The sequence below is a fragment of the Diadema antillarum genome, unplaced genomic scaffold (assembly GCF_040938485.1).
Source record: "Diadema antillarum isolate AM-2024a unplaced genomic scaffold, OU_Dant_1.0 scf00000073, whole genome shotgun sequence".
NCBI classification, from domain to species: Eukaryota; Metazoa; Echinodermata; class Echinoidea; order Diadematoida; family Diadematidae; genus Diadema; species Diadema antillarum.
Genome location: NW_027270962.1, coordinates 2,577,317 through 2,601,222, shown reverse-complemented (window position 1 = coordinate 2,601,222; position 23,906 = coordinate 2,577,317). Strand labels below are relative to the sequence as shown.

Here is a 23,906-nt window from a genome sequence, read left to right as displayed (position 1 = left end):
AGCAACAAACGATACAAGGCTGATAAACATGATACAAGGTGTAACACATACACAATCTTATGATTCTAGGAGTATGATTCTTTTTGCCCCAGAGAGTAATGAAAAGACTTTTTGGATATCTCATGAAAGTTTTTTTTTTTTTTTTTTAATAAATAATAATAATTTTTCTCTCTTTCAGTACAATACAGCACTGGTTATTGTCAAAACTTTCTATAAAATAACCCATTAGCAACATTCTGTATTACACTTATTTACTTAATGTGTTACCTACAGTCTGTATTTTTGATGTATTTTGTATACCACATGTATACATTCATGTGCATACAGATCAACAAGTTTCACTGCAAGAGCTCAACACAGCATTACATGTACAAATGTACATAGCCCTTTTTACACTTGTGTTTCTTAACCCCGTACTTTCTCTGACCCAGGACTATCATTAGTCCCGTACCAATTTTTTCAGCTTTTTACACTCACCAATTACTCCCGTACTAAGCTCTTGTCCAGGGCTAAGGAGAAAATTGACCTTTTTACACTCGTATTTCTTAGTCCAGTACTTTCCAAACCACATGAATATTCATGATTACGTTGTGCACTGTACACGTACACGCACGCACCGGCAGCACTTGATTATCTCGTTTCTGATTGGTCAGTGGGGGTCGGACTTTATCTCCGTCGCTTAGCCCCGGATTATTTTTTCGTTCTGTTTACACTCGCTTGCTTGGCACCGCAATTGCATGGTTAGCACTGCAATTGCGGTGCTAACCCTGCTATTTTGCAGGACCAGATAGTACGGGACTATCGGTGGGGCTAGCCCACTTTGGCAAAAACAAGTGTAAACAGAAAGTGGGCTAAGGAAAGTCCAGTACCAACAGTGGGGCTAAGCGAAAAAATAACATGATCTAGAAAGTTTTGTGGTACAACAGACCTACACATGTGCATTAAATGTCATATCTTGATATTTTCTAAATCACTTTTCCCAAAGGTAAACAGGACCTTTGAAGGAGACCTCCGGATGATTTTCAGATTTTTGCATTTGAACAACTATGAATTAGTTATACTGAGGACAGAGTTTCAGAATTTATGATAACTGGGATGAAGAATAAGAATATTTTCAAAATTTAATGCAAATTGCAGTGAACAAGGATGATGACACGGCAGAGTCACCTTGAGAATGCATGAGTTGGGGCTCAAGGAAGCAGAACAAAAGAAGAAGGCGGGTCATTCCATGGGGTTGGGTCTTCTCTAGATTTTCATGTTGTATAGGGAATAAAAGTCATATTCTGAAAAATTTATCAAATAATTGTCCGTGGTTTGCAGTTATTCTTGGAGAGAAATGTGTGAAGAATTATTTGATGAAAAAAAAATAAGCCTGTGTACAAATGTATTTTGTCTATGACTGTTTCACTAATGATGTCCCATGGTTTTTTGTGGTTTATGTTGTGACATAAATATATGCCATTTTCATGGCAATGTAAAACAGGAATATACAACCTTTCAGCATTATGCCTATCATAATTAAGAGAGGCAAGGTGACTTCTACAAAGACTATAAGGCACATAAACATTTGTAACAAAATAAGAACACCAGAGCATCTTCAAGCAACCTCATACCTATGTTACAAACGATGTCCATGGCAATTTTTGTTGTAACATAGGTATAGCATGGTTTTACATACACTTCCAATCATAATATGATTAGAAACTTTATTTCTATAATGAGATTTATATTTCAGGAGTATTCTTATCCCAAAATTAGCAGCAAAATCTTCCAAATAAACGAGAAAATACGGAACATATCACTGTACTTCAGTGCGATGTCCGGCCTCTTCGTGTAACGTAGGTAAGGAAAGACGCGTCTTGCGATAAAAAGAAGAGCTACTAACTTCAGCAATCATATTCATGTCACTGGCAGTCCTCCCCCAATGGCAGAAAAACTACTCACAGCCAATATACACCTACCTGGACAGCGCAAGATCTGTTTTTCTGCCGTTGTCCATGTAACGTAGGTACAGGAGTTTTAATGTTTCTGATGTCAATTGGTAAGCTTTTACGCTATTTTACGAAAATAATAACATTTGTCATATTCTGTAACTCTATTACAGGAAAAAAATGACATCTAAACCTCTGAACTGGCCAAAAATACTGTGGACGATGATACTGTAGTCCCACATACTGAGATATTTGTTACAGGTTCATGTTCATAATTTTGATTGCCAAATTTTCCGTCCATGCCGGTCTCTGCAAAAGGAGCATATATTCCTCTCTTAGAAAACCATACAAAAGTATATCAGAGTATCTTCACTGCAATATAAAATTGTTTTACCTCCCGATTATTGTGAATTTTTGGACCCTTTTGTCATTAGGTATCTACCACGGTAGACGTGCTAGAGTTAGTATTAATCACTATACTAGTTGGACAACGTAGATGTCCAGACTGCATCTGAACTAGAGAAATAGAGTTTGCCTTATTTTGCTGGTGGTATTGAGGGAACTAGGAGCTGTGAAATTCTTTCTCTTTAACAGATTTACTTCGAAAATGTCAATGTTTTCCTTCCAAGATTTCACTGACCTGTTAGATGCTCTGATGAAGTTGTTAACATTTCACAAGGATTCACCATTTCCATTCCATGTTCACCCACTGTGAAGTCTCAAAGCTAAAATGCCAGTGTCCTATTCAGTTTGGGTGGGTAGTGGGTAGGAAAGGCTTCAATAAAATTATGAACCCCAATCAAAATTGGACTATTATTGCTCTACACTATCATTCAAAAAGAGGGCGACAATTTCGATGGGGGATGAATATAAAATAGGGCCTGGTATTGTTTTGGGAGTCTATTAAGGACCATAACCGTAAACGTAACCCTGACCCTAGCCCTAACCTTAGCTAGGACACTGGGGGCAGCGACCTGCCCTTCCTACAGTGTAGCTTGCATCTGAAAACAAGTTTTTAGCATAGAGTATGAAAATGATATTTTCCTATGTTTTACATGCTATATTATTATTATTAATATTTACATCATTTTAAGCATAACCCATTTTTTTTTTTTCAATTTTGGTGGGAGGTACACATGGAACTCTAGCTAATGGGTATGCCAAGAGGTAGAAATGTAAGCAAAATTGTTAAAATTATTTAATTCCATTCATAAACACACAGATACATCAACAGGAATATATAGTCAACCCCGACAAAAATTTTCTTTTAATTTTTTTATTCTATTTCTCTTTACACCTTTTGTTCAGTTTTTTGATGAATCTGCCATGGCTCCTCCTCTACCACCGCTACGTGTTAAACTACATGAAAGAGTGAAAAGGACACATCCACAGCACTCCACAAACAGAGAGGAAGCCGACAAAGCAACACCCAAGAAGAGCGAATAAGCCGACAAAGCAACACCCAAGAAGAGCGAATGTAACAAACTAGACAAGAAGAAAACTGCACAGAGGGAAAATGGACAGAAGAAAAACAAAAATCGAGGGCTAAATGGACATTGGACAAAAGAGCAGAAATTAATTTCAAACAAAGAACATGGAGAAGACAAGACGACTTGTCTGATTTCTCTTTATTAGTTTTCTTAGTTAGTTGACAACTAGTTGATGATGTTGTTAGTGTATATTAGGTCAAATTGTGTAAAGCTTCACTTTCTTCTTCTTCTTCTGATTAAGTCTGCCTTCTTTCATATCAGATTTACAAAGAATTGAAGTCTGTGTAACATAGGTATTGTTCCACAGGTGTGCAGTAGATATAATTCCAAAGAACTGTTACAATAGTGTTACTTGTGGGAACATACATAAAGTCTATATGTGTAGGTTTTAACATCTCACACCACAATAAAGGAAATCAGTTGATATGTCGTAGTGTACCTATGTTACAAAGACATACTGTCCGTGTAACGTAGGTAGTACACCGTAGGCGAGGTTGTTGTCTGAAAACCCCTGATTATAACAATAAAATCATGTTTTCACTTGAATACCCATACAAATCACTTGCTTCAATTGTGGTGCTTTTAAGAATATTGTCATTGTATCACTCTTGATGAAAAAGTTAAACCTTTGATTGAAAGTGTTAATGGTTTGTAGAAAAAAACATGTTAATAATAGTGGCTTGCAGTTGACATCAGAACATACAATCTTACTAATAATGATCTCATGCACCTGTTAAATAACATGTTGATGTGCTATGGATGAAAAAACGTGGATGTGTTCATTGTTATCATTTCAGAACACAAAATGATGAAGGATGTCAACAAATGAAGTCCGTGTAACATAGGTATTTTGCCATACCTGTTTACCCATGCTGACTGAAAGTGTGCGAAGTAATAAACAGATTTCTAGTGGAATATGTTGAAGAATGGGAGTAACAAATCAGGGGGAAAAAGGAAATTTCAATTTATCCAACTTGAATTTTCAACTTGTATGTCACAATTTCAGTCCCAACCCCATGGAATTACCCAGGCATGCATAGATTATACACAGGTGAACTCGCAAGCAAACGGTATTGTAATGGAATTACACTGCTGCATTTCTGAAATATGTGAACCTCCTATACCATGTATGTCATCATCCTTGTTCAGTGTAATTTGTTTCAGGTTTTTCAAAGTATCGTTTCTCTGATCAAGAACCACAATAAATTCCACAAATCTATGGAGTTGTCGATTTATGTACTACAATGTACATGATGTGAAATTATGAAAATCATCTGGAATGTCCCTTTAATCACCAAACGGTTCTAGCTTTGCGATGAATAGAACAAACAACCGGATGTAAACCACCAGAGCAACAACAATGAAGAGATTATCAGATTAAGCTGAAATTGAGCATGCTGTAATTATTACATTCTATTCATGATTAATGCCAACTTTCAATGCAGTCCCTTAGCATTATTTCGTCAAAAGTTATTAGAGTTGAAACTTGCAAGTGTGCAAAGGATTTTCAACAACTTATGAAAAGGGGCCTCTAAGACATGTACACTTGTTCTATTGTCACAACTCTACAAAACAGGTTGTAGAAAAAACTGCTGAAAACACTTTACCATTCATTTTACGATCCCAAACTCAGGAAAAATGTAGAATAACTCAATCTTTCAGAAAATATGAAAAACTCCAGGTTAACTTGTGGTTGACCTGTTTCACCTTTTTTGAGCTCTCAGGTCATATCAAGGAGTGTAATTTTTGGTTGGTTTTGTGATGCATGGTCACATTGCTTTTAAAGTTGTGTTTTCACTCCTCTTTCTCTCTTTCTTCTTCTTCTCTCTCTCTCTCTGTCTGCGTGCTCTGTAGTAATTACCCAACACTGCAAGATGTGTGAGTGTCAGAGTGTGTGTGTGCATAACCCTCCCCCCCCCCCCCCCCCACACACACACATTTGATATTGGCCTTAGTACTACAGTAGTGATAGGACCAGTAGGATCAGCCAGAGAGCACATTAAGTGTACAATTGTACGTGTAGTAGACAGCCCTGGTGGTCTGAATGATACCTGATCACAAGAGGGCAGCATTCATCAACACATCTCATCCTCATTAAAGGACAAGTTCACCTTCATAAACATAAGGATTGAGAAAATGCAACAGTATTAGTAGAACACATCAGTGAAAGTTTGAGGAAAATTGGACAATCGATGCAAAAGTTATGAATTTTTTAAATGTTTGTGTTGGAACTGCTGGATGAGGAGACTACTACAGCTTGTGAGTCATATATGCGTACAACAGTATAAAGAAAATATAAAAGAAAATTCAACATATTTTCACTTTTTTCGCATAATAAAAGAGCAATTGACTTGCCTCTTTCTAAAGGCAGGGGGAATAATATTACCCATAACATTCATCGGTAACGAGTCAGGGGAATGTGTACTTTTTTCAAAAGATGGAATTTTGTGAAATTCTCTTTATATTTTCCTTATATTGTTGTACGCATGTGACATCTAAGTTATTCATACACTGCAGTAGTCTTCTCATCCAGCGGGTACTGCACAAAAACTTCAAAAATTCATAACTTTTGAACGGATTGTCTGATTTTCCTCAAACTTTCAATGATGTGTTCTACTAATATTGCTACATTCTCTCAATCCTTATGATGTTTATGAAGGTGAACTTGTCCTTTAAGGCCTCTGTTCATAGAATGGGGGTTTGCATAAATTTACACTGTATAATACAGCTTGTATGAGCCATTGGAACCTTGTCATACCAAAGATACTGACATACAAATGTAATGTATAACATTGTACATAATTCAAGGGAAATTCATAACAATACAAAATAGGGATGACAGCTTAAAAAAAACAAGCTGATAGTAGTTGTTGATGAAGGTGATCTAGAGCTCTTTACAGGATCACATGCATCTAAAGGCTGAAAAAAAAAAAAACTGCCCTCTTTTGAGTAGAGCTTCATGAGCAAAATCGAATTACTACAGACTATATAAAAGTGACAATCACTGGTTTAGACACAGTACATGAGGAAACACAATGAATTTTTGTTTCATTTGAAATACAATCTGGAGATGGGTTGTGCATGCTGTAGTAATATCTTAAATGCACATCTTTCTCTCTCTCTCCTTTTCTCTCTTTCAAAATTAATTATACATGCACATGTAGGCCCTACATTTGTACACACAGTGCATGTGAGACCATTGCATATAATGCTCTATTTCTACACAAGAGGGCAGCATACAACTTTATCTCAATTTGATACATTAACACACAGGCCCTGACAAACTTCGTGCAAGTGCCCAGGGTCATTTTGTAGACCTGCCTGTCAAATTTTTACAATGTACACTTGTATCAAGCTCTAACATTTGTAAATAAAGTTTCGCTAGGAAAGTTAGCACTCACTACATTGTTGTAGGTTTTGGAGTAATATCTTCAGAAGATTTCTCTGCTTTACCTTTTGATTCTATCTTAATAATTTTCAGGCATGATTTTGAGTTTAACTATCAGGGACAGTAATCAATGGAATCAGCTAATGACAAGACATTAAAAACTTAATACAGACAAATACACTTGTAGGAAAACACTTTTACAGTTCAGTGAATATATAACATGGAATATTTTCAATTCATAAAGAGTGTGCTGGCATACATGTACAGGTACATATTGAGTCCGTCTGCTAGTGTTTAATACTTGTATCACTCATCATGATTACTGTTAAGTACAGTTGTACAGTAGTATGTATAAAGTGTGCATGCATGGTTTTAAAACCTACAATGTAGGCCCTACAAAGTAATAGTAACCCAAAATCGGTGCAGTTTTGATCATACAGTGTATTTGAACAAAGGGCACGGAAAAAATTCAAACAAGCTACAAAATGTAATCATAATACATTTCCAATGTTGTTGTGCACAACTACAAAAGCACTAAAATTGTCCAATTGATGCAAACACTTTTATACAATGTACATACAGGTCTGTACAGTTCAACCTTGATTATCCGGCCTCCTTTTATCCGGAAATCTCTATAATCCGGACACGTTCACGCGGCGAAGGACTTTTTTTTTTCATCCCAAAATTGAGAAAAAAAAGTGACTTTCAACATCTTTTCATGGATCTATTTCACTAATTTCATAAGATGTGCATGATAGGTTTCTCAATATCTAATGAGGTATTAACATGTATGATTTTCACATAAAGAGACTTTATTTTTGTGAAGAAGGGACTACAATTTTGCGCAGGCTAGCATTGATTACACCACCGTTGCAGGGTACGCTACCTGTCTAGCTGCCAGTGCACTGGGACGGCAGCTTGGACGGCAGCTATACGTTAACATTGTGTCTCCCATATCCAGATGAGCGCTGATCCCGACATGCCCGGATAATCGAGGTCGAACTGTACTGCCAAGTTGCACTCTGCAAGAGCTCTACAAATACAGAACTGTAAGTGATGTTTGTTTGCTTTTTTTCCCCTAACTAAACATCCAGTATTTGCTTGTATACTGTAGCATTCAGTAGAACTTTAAAAAGGACTATGCGATACAACTGTAGGCTACATGTACATATACATTTTGTATGAATACGTACAACGTAGCCAAAATATATTTCAATCAGAAGTGCGGTTGACAATACAATGTACCGTATATTGTAAAATGCATCTTATCTGATAAAGTATTTGTTCATTCACTAGTGTATCTCTGGCTTTCCCTCACAAACTTCCTACAGGAGGAACTTGTACCATTTCTGCACCCATGCTCAGCCCCAGGGTGTACAAATTGGTGGCATGCAGCTCAATTTGCACTGAGATGATAATTATTTCAGGTGATGTGTTCAAACCTGAGAGGCCAGGACTTAATTTGGTCCCTGCAGCCTGTGTGAAATTAACCCGTTCCTTACGGGAACCCAGGTTCCCAAAATGTAGACAGGAGTGCCTGCATTCGTCGCCTAAATTCATGTTAATTTGAGTTATACAGCCCACAAAAATGGCTGTCATAGAAATATTAGAGTATCTTCTACAACTGTATCAATATTTGTTTTCTTTCTGCGTGCATTGTAGTATTACATTGGATTTCCCTTTTCTCCACTGTAGTGTGTTCTTGTTTTGCTGTAAAACTTGTATAAAGATGTACAAAGCAATCAAGGATGAGCCCAATAGATATTTGACTTCGCTGACTCGTTGTGCAAGAATCTTATTTTGGGACATTGAAGGCACTTGGAGAATTGCTGGAGGAACGGTTTAATGAAAAATGTCATGTCTCATGCTAAACAGTACAATGTACAATGAAATACTCAACAGTTACTGTTCGCAAACCCTTGTATATTCAAGGATAGATAAGAAATAGTAATATGAAAAAAAAAATGACATGTCTTTTCAAGAAATTTACATGTAAATTGTAAATTTCAGCACAAAACTCTAAATTCTAAATTTTACTTCAGAAGCTTGTTTACTGTCTGTAGTGGTGCACGTGTCCAGGTCAAATGGTATCATGACGTACACGTAAATATTCACATCTACAAGTATCTAGTCAAGAATGACATACAAGTACACTGTAAACTGCTACAATTCTATCAAAGGTGATAGACACTACAGTTGTATGTTATACAATGTAAATGTATACATTGTTGATTTCTTTTGGTGTATGTGGATTCAAATGCATATTTTCATGCTTTAGTTTTTCATGGAGTTTTTTTTTTTTATAAATTCAAAACTTCACAGAAAGATTTGAGTGAACTATGTCAAATGATGTTTAAACAGGGATTGCAATCTACAGTGTACATTTTGAATATCATTTTAATGGAACTTTGTGAATGGTTACTAGGCCTAAACTTGCCAAAACTACATGTACTGTTGTAACAAAAGTCAGATTGAAAAAAAAAGGCAGGCCTTAACATTGTAGGCCAAGTTTGACCTTGATTATCCAGCCACATTGGGACCAGCGGCCATACATGTAGCTAGTGGGCATCCAGATGATCGATTTGGCTGGATAAGAGAGATCTGTATACTCTAGATTCTGTAAAAGTAGACATTTTCGCGGTGTCGAAATTTTTGCCGACATGATTAATGAATATGATTAAATGAACAAATACAACGTAATACAATATACACAACCCTGTTGCTGTACACAAGTGCCGTGCTTCGCAAGGTGTCTGGTCGGGCTAAAACAAAGGTTGGGATGTACTGTACACCGTCCATGAACGACATAGCACGTACATATCGACGTTAACCCCAGGCCCAGGACGTTCCATTCGATTGGGCTGGTCGCAGTTTCATGTTACCGTGACTATAACTAATCAAGTACAAGTACTAGTAGACCCTAGACAAACCTTGACCGAAAGATCGGTCTGTATCTGGTCGTCGGGGAAATGTACCGTGGAGACTGTGTCTGGCTTCACGGATCCCCTCCCATACAACGGAGGAGAGCATTAACATTAAAAAAAATAAATAAATAGATACAAGACTCCTCCGGACAGACAGATTTTTCTGTCTAAGACAAACCAAGCTCTATCTCTAACGTTAGATCTTTCTACTACTAAGTACTAGACTTAGTGAGAGTCTAACAAGTAACATGTTCAAAACTTTATCAATCAAATTAGATCTACAAAACAGATACATGTAAATTTACAATATAAACTTAACAAAAGTTTCTTACCACATGCATGCCTTCGACCGCCTGAAGCTGAAGACAGTACGGATTGGTTGGATTGGATTCTATCTCCTCTCGTCTCTCTCCAGCAGTGGGAAGGAAGTTGGCATTCCTCCTGAATAACTCATTCCACTTCATTTTCAATGTCATGTTTGACTTTGTACAGTAGCGACAGTGTGGCTGATGTCCGTAATGACAATGTATCTAATTCATTGACTGGCATTGGTGGGTGGCAACATCAACAACTATCCAAAGCATACTGTTCAGTGCTGTGTCTGACTCTGTAGTAAAACCTAAATATCCATTTAATTTTAAATTTACTAACGTTAGGCCCCTTTTGATGACGTTGGCTTGTTATATTTTATGGTGAGCGCTACCGATAGGAGAACCTGTTAAAGCGTGCTATATAGTAATATTACAACGCCAAACATGTCTCAAGTGACGCGAAAGTGAAGCTCTCCACAACGTCACCACAGGTCACTTTCAGCCACTCCGAGCGGGTTGCTGGTAGAACTTTACGACACGATGATGAGATGGGAGAGATTGCTCCTGCCTCGTCTCGCTAGGGATCGGTCAAGAGAGGAGAGCGTCCCTTGCAACGGAAATGTGAACACGTATCTTAGGGAATGTCACACGGAATTCAGCGTTCCCAAGTCCTTCCGTAACGCTGATGTACAAGAGTCAACGTCAACTTTATTCAATTTTATACACCATAAATTTAGTCAACAGAGTTCGGTGTGCAGAATAACTTCATGAATTTCCTACCTCTCGGTCCGTAACTTGAACACGTCCGCCCCGATCCCATCATCAATAAAACCAATGCATTTAACTCTCATGAACTTTGTACGTGATATCCATACACCAAGAGTTCGAAGGACTGCTGTACATAGCCGTTCTATCCAGCCAAAATTACAATTCAGACAACATCAATAGATATTTTTTTGAATACCATAATAGTATGATAAGTCATAAAATAAACATAATGAAGAATATCTTGAATTATTGTGATTTTTTCTTAATAAATTCAAATAAACAAGATTATTATCAAATGAATGATATAATTTCTAATTGAATCCTAGTAAGAGAATAACAAATGTGCACAAAATATCATCCTAGTACCAGTGATGAGATTAAATGTTTGTGTTGAGATAAATATTTACTTCATGTTTTTTATATTCTCAATAAGTATAAAATTATTCAAACAAAAAAAATTATTTCAATTTTTATAAGTATAGATTTTAATTGATGAATATATTTTTGATATTCTTAAAAATAGCATTTGTTAGCTGGAGGCTGTAGCTAGTTTGTGAGCAGCTGAGCGATAGTCCAGTAGAGGAAAAGGACAGTCGATCGCTAACCATGAGCTATTTCCTTTAATTTTATGCGAGATAAATTGCATCGTGCAAATCCATCCTCGCTCGACCTCTCCTTCCGGCTCCCATCCGTGTCTTTCCAGCCCCTCATCGATGCTTTGCGCCTGGCCTCTGCGAACACGCCAAGTTTATAGACGTCTTTACCAGTAGCCACGAGTACGAGTAGCACCTGACCTCCCCCCGCGACCGCAGGCGCAGCTCACAGGCCAGCGAATCGTCACACGGTCACTACACGGCACGGTGAAGTTTGTTGACTCAGTCAGATCAGCCAGACGGGCCGGGCAGAGTCAGCCAGATACAGAGCAGAGTAGATAGGGCAACAACAGTGCAACACGTCTACTCGACAGAGCTAACTACTAGCGTTAATACGCAGCTACGGTGATTTTTCACATTCCAGTGAGCTCGGGCTTTTCTTCCTCCTAGCGCATACATAAATAATAAATTTTATTTAAAGTAAAGTGGGCGCTGATCAATATAATGTTACACGGTCGGTTTAGTAATTTTAAGTAAGGACTAACCGCTAGACTAGCTAGAATCTAGGTCTCGTAGAATACTGTAAAGTGGAAATTTTCGCGGTGTTGAAATTTCGCGAAAATAAAAGCACGTGAATATTTTTGCTTGCTATATGATGCAATATTTGGTACCCTGGGGTACCAAATGAAAATTCGCCATTTTGTTGAATTAATTTTTTTTTTTTTTTTCAGCGCTGTACCCTGGTTTACCAAAAAATGTGTCAAAATATTTTTTAGTATTATTTTAGTATTATTATGCACAAAAATGTTTTCTTATTTGTGATTATGCAACAATTAATGTCTGCAACTGATAATTATTTTCTGCTCTGAACCTTTTTCTTTCACATTTCATCTCTTATTATCGACCATTCGCGCACGCGTAGAAGATTATAAAGATGGCAGCCCCCATGATCAAATTTTGAAGAAATACAGTTGATTTTGGGGTGAATTTTCTGGGCTTTCGGTGATTTTTTTTTTTTTCTGAAAATAAAAGTTACGGTAGATGATGTTTACAAAACGGTGTGGTGCTAGAAATTACTTCGAAAAACACCTATGGTGCTAGTTCATTGCGACGACTTTGCCGTATCCGAAATCGTAATCGGCGTATCTGAATTTGGATACGCATGATAAATAATGGGCATGAGATGGCGCTATACAATGCGTTACCCCGGGTTACAACGGTACCCCGGTGTACGGCGTGCTGAATCATATACATGTGTAGGCATAGCCTAGCTATATAAGTTCCCGTACTTACTGTCTTGATTCCGCGGAATGAAAAACACGCGAAACTCCTCTTATTGGGCTGAGGGCGAAAAATTAGTCACGCGAAAATATCCACTTTTACAGTAGTCAACAGCGTGGTCAACCCTCTAAATTAGATCTAGAGTGGCGGACCCAGTTTGCGGCAGGTTAAGGCCTTTTCAAGGGTATTTAGTAGTATTCTGGTAAAACAGGCCACAGAAATTAAATAATTTTTTTTTTTTTTTTATAGATTGGAAGAGGTACCAAAGGCCTCTTGACACTGCATCACAATTTTGTATGGTGGACAATTACCCTCCCTAGATAGTCATAATAATAAATTTTATGCAGAAAATTTGCAACCGCCAAGAGGACCCAGTTTGCCGCAGGGGTCTAGTTTGCAGCACCCAACACAAAAATATCCCCTGATTTCTTCAAACATTAAAATTTTGCAAAAACCAAATATTTTGTGATGGTCCAACTACATGTAGTTTTCAGCTTGTTAGAAGACTTTATTTGGATTCATTATCTTGATCCTTCACGATTTCATAGTTTTTCAAGATCGCATGTATTTCATCAATCTCCACCCATCTTGACATGTAAAATAGCGCTTAGTATGTGTGTAAATCCCATAGAGGTGCCGCAAACCGGACCCATCCCCGACATTTTGGTCTTTGTTGCAATCCTCAAAACTTACAAAGGAAATGAATTTTAGAATATTTGGCACAGTTACACGAGGAAGGATCCTTACCATGCCAGGCCTCTTTTCGTAGTAAGATTTTGTATAAAGATACAAACAAGGGATTATGGTTGTTGCCTGGCAACAGAACAAAATCTTAACGTTTTGTTAAGAAAGTCATATTTTTGAAAAACAGCGTGACACAGACGGTTTAAATTAGAATGATGAAGCCCATCATCCGAGTTATCATGATTCTGGTATCAAAAGAAAGCTCTTCAGTTGCTCTTCAAATAAAACAATTTAGAAAAAAAAAAATACCCTTCTACTTTTGAAGATATGGTTAGATATTCCTAGGGGTGCCGCAAACTGGACCCCTGCAGCAAACTGGTGCCCCGATTTTCTAGGCCTAAGTAAATGGCTTATTTATGCCAGGCAGAAGTTCAGCCCGATCAGACGCTGTAAAATTCTATTTCTACTTGTGTATAGCGACAAGGCTGTGTATGTAGACAGAAGTTGACCGAAAGAACCCCAATGGTCTGTATCTTGTCGGGGATATGCCGCGGAGACTGCGTCACGTCTGGCTTCGCGATCATGGAATCCCCTTGAAAAAGTAAAGTAAAAAACTTCTCCAAACAGATGGATTTTTCTGTCTCTCGACATTTCTATGGCAGAAGTATCTTGTTAATGGTCAATTCCAGCGTAACGGACATGACATTCAGACCACTTTTTTGTGATTCAAACCATCACACAGTGAAATTGGGAGTCTCCAAAAGATTCTAATTGAGTTTATCAGACACGTAAATGTACACAGAAAATTTCATGGAAATTTATCAACTGGTTGCTGAGAAATTGCATTTTAAGCGAGCATAACGGACATGACACAAAATGGACAAGGCATTTTGATCTACTTACCATTATGGAAATTCCTGTGAATTTTTGGATAAGATGCAGCTGGTTTTGGTCTTGATTAAACCTTTAGGTCATGCTTTACTCATAAAGTCCTAATTTAGAGTAGTTTTACTGTTCATTCTTTTTTAATAGTTTAAAGTATTGCGTAACGGACATGACACTTCGAGTGTAACGGACATGACAGTTTTGTCCACTTTTTGTAAGCTAAGAGAATTTTTTTATGACAAGGTATAGCAGATATTCAATTGTTGGCATAGTAAGGTTAGAACATAGGGACACACATCATAACTGCAATCATGTAATATTTCTTATATTTATATCATTTTAGGGGGGTTAGTCTTTGTATATATTTACAAAACAAAGAAATATAAAAAAATTCGCTCCTGCACCAGCTAGCTACAATTAGTGACAAATTTCCAGTTACTACCACCCACCATAGCAAAATAGGACATATTACTATCTTATACTATGATTATTTTTTTCTTAGTGGCCTAATATTTGATACTAAGTATTATACACTAGCGTAACGGACATGACACCCTTGTAAGGTGATCCATATTTTCACTTCTTTGTTTCAAAATAAAAAGATTAAAATAACTGCACACTGCTAACTACATTATGTTCTTGAACAAAACATCAAAAAGTCCTTTTATTGCAGGTTTCAGTGATCTAACAGCTACTCTAAAGCACATGGAGTACAATGCCCAGAGTACCACAATGGCATACATGTACAATACAGAAGACCATGTCTCCATATCTGCGGATAGGCAAAGAAAATAGAACGAACCAGATCTGTATGAAATAAAAAGTTTGAATACAACATCATTAAAATGCACTCAGGATTGCATCAACTTTTATGCAATGAAACAGGACCATAAAACTATTTGGTCCATTATCAAATTAGTGTTATCATCTGAAATAAATAAGGTTTGTAAATTTCATTTCTGCAAAGTTCTTTCATTTGTCATTAATGTCATCCTTGGAGTAGAATCATCCTCTGCTATCCAATCTTGGATACACTATTGTAAAAACTTCCACTGCTAGCACCAGTACTTTATCATTGTCAACAAATGCTTTCTTTTCTTGGCTAGAAGTGAATGATCAAGCCCCTTTTTTTTCTGAGAATTTTCACAACATATAATCCATTTCCATGTAGAGTGGTCACCTTGGCAACAAAGTATTTCTTGTTTTCTTCACGGCAAATTCAACTCGTTCAAACTGTATAATCAACTTAGTGCTTGCTTAGGCACTTCTTAAGGCTTGCCAGACTGGTTACATTATTCTCACCAGCTTGTGAGATCTACTAGGACTTTTTGAAATACTGGATGCTTTCCGTACCAACTGGTTGTAAATGATTATACAGTGTGCCTTTCAGTGGATAAACATCTTCTCATAGCATCTCAAAATTGTGCTTTTTGTACAATGCTGTGCGCTGTCATATATACCGGTATATCCCTTGGCATAGAGGTATCTAGTTTAGTTGTATTGATGAAATGGATAGGAAGCATTCAGACCGACTTTCTCTGACGATAGAGCTACATGTACTGTCAACACGCTTAATAAAGCAAACAATTCCATTCTCAGCCCTCTTGGCAATTGATATCTCATTAACGTGCCACTGAAGGTGTGGATTTATAGAGTCATAGAGATGAGAGAGGTATGTATGGATGCAGCACAAACTTAAAAAAAAAAATTATGAGGCAACACCATCATTGAAGACATTGATGCTGGTGACATTTGGATTCTTTGTTGTTGTATCATCAGTGATCATGTTCATTGGATGCACGAGGATCCATTTGTGCAGGAGTTCCTGGCTGTTGTGTTGACTCCATGGTGGATATGTGTTGAATGTGGTCTACAATGTACTTATATGTAGAAAGTGCTCATTTTAAGTATTGAAGGGAAGGCAACAGTGAAAACTCCATCGTCTAAATATTCCTTGGAATGACAGCTGCTGTTTATCAGTCAGGATTACAAGAGGTGGGAATGGATCAAACTGGTGTTACAGGGTAGCAAGATCATCTAAAATCAACAGTCTTCCAGTGGCAGAAAGCAAAGTCTGCTTGTTTTTGTTTTATTGAGTGATGTGCAGACTTAATTATTTACTCAAGTATAGAAATGTCCTACTATCCTCAAGCAATTAAAACTAATCACCACCCTGTTTCACTGGGCCACAGTGTTATTTCTGCCACTTGGCTAATATGAGGTGTCATGTCCGTTACGCAAAGTGTCATGTCCGTTACGCCATTTACAGGAAAACTAGAATTGGTATAGAAAAGTGGTTTTCACACATGCACGGGGATTCAATCCTAACATAGAAAATGAATTTGCAGCAACTTTACACTAATTTCCTCTTGGCTATGAAAACTTATAGTAAAAACCGTAACGGACATGACGCTTCAAATGTTATAGAAATCACACAACTTTGAGGATCAATGGGTCAAAAACTGATTAATGCTAAGGAAGTTGGTTGTGATTTTCCATTGATATATACACTGGACTATAATTTAAAAGCTGAACAAGGCCTCTAGGACATATCTGGCCTTCTTTAGAGACAGGAACACTAAACTCTTTAAAATTAGCCAAATTTTTGCATCATTGCAACACATCATACAGTATTTTCATTGACTGAGAAAAATACAAAATTTTGTAATGACAAAGATGCGACTAGTGAAAAATGAAAATATATATGTTACTTTCTTAGAATATTTGAGATCTTAAGTGAAACTCAAAACTTCATTTTCTCACCAAAGTGAACATTTTTCATGGAATTGCCCTAATGTTATTGTTGGTTCACAAACTGTCAAGCTATTGGACATAAAATTCAAATTTACCCTATTATTTATAAGAATTAAAAATTGCTTTAGGTCTAACTGTTATACATGATGAACCTGATGTTTTCTGAAGAAGTAGACTGGCTATTCATAATTGTTAAGATTTCTGCTGGTGTGAATGGCATGATGTGCATTTCTGCATGAATAATGGATTTTAAAAAATCGACCTATTTTTATCCTTTTGAGGAAGGATCGTCAACTTCTGTAATTCAGTATTTACATTGAAAATTTAAATTCCTTGAAACTGTGCGATGTGGTCCATCTTTATAAACTGTACTTGGCGTTCAAACTGATACCCACAGAACTTCACAAGGCATTTTTATCTATGATTCATCACAGCAAGGAATGGTAGGTGTGCATGAGTTGGCTGTGGTGAAAGATCGGTCACATGTATTTTGTCTTCTGGCATTGTATGTTCCACTTCCATGGAGAGATACTGTACATCTGGTTTCACAGAATCCCCTCCTACAATGTACAGACCAAAGGCTGTCCTCCTAGCTCCTGTAGGGCTGCTCTGCCCACTGGCATTGCACGCTGACCAGACGTTACCATAACCCCAATTGACAGCTTTCTTACATTCAAACAAGTTTGATGTGACATGACATATCATGCTGCAATATTTGGGGGTACATGTAAGTTTCCCACATTGTGCAATCGAAATACTCACAGTTACTAGGTTAGATCGCAGAAATTTGTATCCATATCGGTGATATTGCAACATCGCCATTCGCTAGCTGTATGCAAAGTCACCATTTAACCCTTTGTGTGCCACGTTTGCACGCCCGACTCAGTCGACGGTATGCTAACTTCGCATATTCAGCTCAAATACACAAGCCCGCCCAAACCGATCAATAAATCACCAAATGCCACAGTACAATGGAAGTGTTTCTCGTGCTTTCGTTCCTCTCACATATAGCTTGCGTTTTATGTCGTGATTGACTAACAAGCAGTGCTCCCTACTGGATTTCCATGTACAGTGTAGGTGTAAATTCTAAGTTTCTGTCACTGTTTGGTGTGTCAGTAGTCATGCCTTTACAGTAATTTAGCTATACAAGTTATTTGAAAGAAAAACAATGATAGATTTGTCATACATGTTACATCAAAACAAAACTTGGCATTTTCTCTACAACTTTACTCACTATAAGTCCAGCTCAACAAAAGTCTACAGATAGAAGTAACATAGATTTGACAAGCAGAATGTATTCTCCAACTATGACATTGTTGGTTTCAAGGAATAATGTGGCACACAGGAGGTTTCCACCGTGACACATAAAGAGTTGTACGTACACGTACATTTAAGCCATGCTCTTTTTGGCCAAAGGGACCATTCCCATTGCACCTGCAAATGTACATCACATGTGATTGGCTAATCATGGATTCATGAATATAGTGACGAGCTGTTGCAATGGTACTGATGGGCTGGTAGTTGTTTGTTTTTCCTTTAAAATTTCACCCAAATCTTGGATATTTCCATTTCAAACATCTGGTGAGCGCATTGTTACTTGCATAATTTAGGAGTTGTTGATTTTACTGCTATACATGTAAGTTCAAATTTGCTGATCTAGGACTGAATTTATATAGACACTGTTGAGAATGGTGAGGTACCTCACCCAATTCTCCATAGGGACAGTGGTTAAGAGTCCCCCTACAGTGACATGTATGACATGCTTCCGTCTGTCTATGTAGGAGAAAGGTAAATGTTAAAAAAAAAAAAAGATTATAATAAAAAACTCCGGACAGACAGATTTTTCTGTCTTTTTAGATTACAAGTACTACTTTTGTATATACCGGTAATAATAGTTGTAGTAAAGTGCTACACTAGCTAATTTCTGTAGGCAAGATTCCCGTAATATGTACCCTGTGCTGAAACTGAAAAAAAAAAGTGATAGAGCACTGTTTGTAGTCTATTTAGTATTACATGTGTGATTAAATTTTAGGTGGCTGCATTAAGATTAGGGTTAGAGGTTAGGGTTGGGATAGGGTTAAAGTTAGGATAATGGTGAGCTCGAGGTCATCTAAGGGTAATCCGGACCCCGGAGTCCTACGTGTACATAGGTTTGTGGGGGTACGTATGGAGTTCTTTCTTTCTGTAGATTACGCTGATTATGATAATAGATGATCATGATATATAGAGCTAAAGAATTTCTAGATGGGGGTTGTATACACTTACATGAAGTTGTGTTTAATAAGTCACTACTCAATAGGTCTAATATTGCTGGCAAGTTTAACAGTAATAATCAAACTGTATGTCCTCCACGTTTCTTCCCCTTGCAGTTGCATAACACTATGTCAATTTATGTATAATCTGAAGCCTGCCTATTAGTATTGCATAGATGCCAAGTTCAAAAAATTTTTATGAGTGAGATTTTCATGACTCGACATCTCTGCGCGCACGCATGTGCATGAGCAACGGAGCGAAGCGACTGAGCGAGAGGAGGGGGGTGTCCGCCCTCCCACGGTAGGGAGCTTTTTCAATTTTTAGCTCTTGGTGATGCAAGCTATTGCATGCTTAAAGTGACTATTTTTTTACTTATTTTGAAAGACAAAAGGGAAATATGCCTTCAATTGCAACTCTCACTTTAATCCTAAAGCTATGCTCCCAATGCGTGAGAAAAATGGGTGTCATGCGTGAGATCGTGAGACAGACCCTAAATGCTTGAGTCTCACTCACAATGGGTGAGACTTGGTACATGTAGCTCTGGTATTGTGACTTATCATCTACATCAATGTACTTACATGTACCTATAGATGGTGTATATTCATGATTGGCTCTGTAACCTCTACACCAGTGTTTTACTGATGGTGTCTGTTTTTACTGTGCAGAAATGAAAATTAATTATCGAAGAATTAGTAAGTTGCAAGTGTCGTTTTAAAAGCAGTTGGTGAGAGGAGAGGGAGTTTTACTCCCAATGAGGGTAAAGCTGATATCACTGTAACATGCATTCTTCAAGGTACAGTACCTGCCCTAATATACTGGGGACTAGTCTTAAACAGGTTAAGGATTGAATAGCTTCCTGTCAGTTATACAGCTTGCTTCCTCTCGGATAGTTTTCAGCTGTGAAGTCAATCTGTGAAATGTGATTGTATTACAGGATTAGGGCACTGATGTTCCTCAGTCGGAAGCGCATGATGTGCCAAGTTACCTTTCAGTCAGATGGCTTGGGTTCAACGCCCATTGTAGCTGAGCAATTCATGCATTCATAAGTGATCATGGGAAAACAGGCAATTACCCTGCTAATGCACGATTCACAAAGGTATTTTCTGTTTTCAAAATATTACCCCCACCCGTGTTCAGGCTGACAAAGAAAAAGGGAAAACATTTGAAACAGACTTTTAAAATTGTCTTCCTTTTGTTTTTGCTTTTAAGGGAGGGAATGTTTTGAATGAAACTGTCACAAAAAGCAGGATACAATGGAAGAACTTGGGATTGTAGTTCGACCATTGTAAAAATGTTGAGAGTTACCGGTAGTTAAAAAGAGCTGCAATCAACATTAAATCAGTAACATGTCGTGTAATAACAGCAAAAAGTTGTTGTTGTTGTTGTTTTTTTCTTTTTTTTTTTATAGTTCAACTATTTGATAGTACAGTATGTGTGTATTACAACATTTGTGACACTTTGATTGAGTTCACTCTTCAAGTGGCCTCACATGCACAATTTTTTTTTTTTTTTTTTTTTTTTTTTTTTTAGCATTGCCACACACATTATGCAAAAAGAGATATGGGTGACATGTGTTATTTTAACAATGCTAGGAAATATTTATGACAGTCCATATGGCCGGATGATACTCTTGCAGGAACCACAGAATCATAATATTTCAAGTAGGTTCGTGGCTAGTGCATGCTCCTGGTCGGATCAGTGACATAATAATTGTGTGCAAAAGTGTTTTTTTTTTATTAAACCTTTCACGAGGAAATGTTTATAAATGGTTTTGATAATTATCTAAACATTATTTTATACCATTTGCAGATGAAACAGTAACTCCGGTGTTTAGTGCATCAAAATAGTTCTAAAATGTGAGTTAGGGATAGAAACAACCATATGATGTAAGAAATGTTGATCAGTATAAAATCAGTGTTTTTAGTATAATACAAAATGTGAACAATAAATGATAAATAAATGAATAAGAAAATAAATAAATAATGAATAATAAAATTGTTTCCAGAATAAACAGTCTACAGTTATGGTTTATAATAGGGAAATAGTGATAAACCCTATATTTCAGGCTATATTGCAAAATGTATTGATTATAGGGTGTTTTGTGATACAACTGACCTACACATTGGCATAATGACATATTATGCATCAAATGTTAGAACTTGAACATTTACTAAATCACAGCTCTCAGTAGTAAACAGTACACTGTACCTTTAATCAGGGAAACATCACCATGAACAAGTACACATGCATATATTTACAAAGAAATGTGTATTTAGTATTAGAGAATAATGGAACAGTTCTGGGCTTGTCAAAGATGAGTCAATGAGAAAACAATTTTATTGACTCACAGGTTAAGCTCACAGGCAAACAAAGGATGTTAGCCCTACACATTTAGAATGCACCACTCACAGCATTATCTTGCTTCAATCTCAAACAGGAAACACACAGTGTCAGCTGGTCTTGCATTCAAGGTAAAATGGTTTTAGAAGACAAGTACCTGGTATTGTAGACATTTGACATTGGACACTTCATTAAACCATTGCTGTCTTTATAGTGATCTATTTGTAGAATTAATGTAAAACTATCAGAGGATTATTTGTAAAGTATCATTCATTGTTTCATTAAGATATGTACACCTGTACATGTAATTGTGAGCAGTTCTACTCTTTGAGGCATGCATTTGACCATTTAATACAATATGTATTTGATGTCTCATTACATGTCATGCACGTAACTAGTCATTGATCTATGTGATGCTATTGACGGTACTAGAACTTTGTAGTACAATGTTTGTAGATGAGTGTACAGTGTACTGCTATCAATTACGACAAGGTGTTCAATACCACTGACTCCGACAGACCAAGAAGCTGCGTAGGGTATGATGACGTACAGTGTACGCAGACGTCCTGATTGGGTATTATGTCGTGCATACTATCACAGACTACAATGTACATGTACGCTGTACTTGATAAGTTGCAGTATACCTTGAACCTTGAATACTTGAAAAATTAAATAATTCAAGTGCAGCATTTCCCCTTTGATACTCTATTAACCCGTTGAGGACGAGTTGCGAGTATGCTTGGGCAGGTGTCTGTGGGATAATGCATATTGTAGCAAAATCAGTCCGTCCTCAATGGGTTAAATCTGGAATGGTCAGTGCAGTGTGTTGGCAAGGGTGATGGTGTAGAAAGAAAAGCTGACTTTTATACAGTGTTTGTGATGGAAATACATGGTTTTGAGCTATGAAAACTGAGATTGGGTTCAAATTATAAAGGTTTATTTGTTTATTTGTTTCATTTTTCCACTTGAGAAGATGGCTGGATAGCCCATATGATCAGTCGCACTAGCTGGTCTTCCATGGGGACCAATTGAGCGCGAGGCGGTGACTGTGGAATGTCTTCCAAAGGATAGATACACTATGTAGTAATTAAAACAGAATTTGGAATGTACAAAGTAAAAGTGCAAGATTTTACAATGACACAATTTGTTAATAACAACGCTGAGAAAAATCTGACAAATTGTATGAAAGCTGGGGCTACCTAAATTTCAACAATTTAGCTGGTACCGCATCTAATGGGCAGCAAAAAAGAGCTGTAATTACAGCTGTACAATAATCATCTGATGCTGTGACTGAGACACCAATGGTATACATGTAGACCCCTTGGGTGCTACTAATGAGGACATGTCATTCACTGTAGATAACTGTAAAGATGCATGGATGCTTCCTCCAAGACATTACATGTACAGTGTTGCTGGGCGCATTATCTGTCATCGACATTATCAGTGCATTTGTAACCTATCCGTAACAGTGGGATTTTATCATCCATTTTTGCATGGATGGAGTGAGTGATTACAGCTTTGCCAATCCTTATGAGTTCATGTGATGTAGAAGGCTGTTTTGATATTTCCTCCCATACTGTGCTGAATTCCTTCCTGCAATTGAAACAATTGTAACTTTCATTTTATTTGCAGAACCGAAGTGTTGTTTTAAAAACTTTCATTGAAGATAAATATTTTGAAGGTATATGACAATTAATACAAACACTGAAACATACAATGTAGCTGCTTTTTGACTGATTTGTACCCAACCCATTTTTTAATGTGTAGACACTAGATCCAACAAGACCTTCAAGCAGGCAGTCATCATCTGCAAGCATCTAGACGGATTCTTCTCAAAGTTGACTGGACAAAGATGGCCTCCAGAGGGCGCAGTGAGACCGAGGCGCTGAAGCAGAATCTTGAGGAGCAGCTAGAGAGACTTGTGGCTCAGCTAGCTGATCTGGAGGAGGCCAGGTGAGGTCGAAAGAATACTTTGCCAACCCTGCAGCAAATTTATCTGTTCATGCTGGTGACAGAGTTTCCTAAGCTGTTTTGAACCCTTTCATATACATGTTGTAGTATATGAGTAGTTGGCGACTCCAAAGACACAGTCAGGTATTGAAACAAGTGTCATTATCATTAACTGTGGATTCTCATTGGAAAAAAAAAATTGTTTGTTTTTTACAGGGAACTTTAATATATATTTTATTTCTTTTTAAAGTGCAACAATGTATAATAATAAACACCTGAGTATGGCTGCTGTTTGGAAACATGAAAGAAGCAATGGAGTCTTGATGTGGGATGAGTGATATGTGTCAGTATGTA

General features: G+C 37.2%; 2 protein-coding genes across 2 annotated transcripts in view; one reads left to right on the top strand and one right to left on the bottom strand.

Moving 5' to 3' along the window:
• The window catches only part of LOC139717245 (nephrocystin-4-like), a gene marked incomplete at its 3' end in the record, with an annotated part of 48,108 nt that extends 37,292 nt beyond the window's left edge, over positions 1 to 10,816 (bottom strand). The window contains exon 1 of the mRNA XM_071628743.1: positions 10,066 to 10,816. Coding sequence (XP_071484844.1) covers positions 10,066 to 10,209 — 144 coding nt within the window. The remainder of the gene's footprint in view (positions 1 to 10,065) is intronic.
• Positions 10,817 to 11,629: 813 nt separating this feature from the next.
• The window catches only part of LOC139717260 (protein LZIC-like), a 28,604-nt gene continuing 16,327 nt past the window's right edge, over positions 11,630 to 23,906 (top strand). The window contains exons 1-2 of the mRNA XM_071628756.1: positions 11,630 to 11,828; positions 23,370 to 23,555. Of these exons, the coding sequence (XP_071484857.1) occupies positions 23,455 to 23,555 (101 nt within the window). The 5' untranslated portion in view covers positions 11,630 to 11,828; positions 23,370 to 23,454. The remainder of the gene's footprint in view (positions 11,829 to 23,369; positions 23,556 to 23,906) is intronic.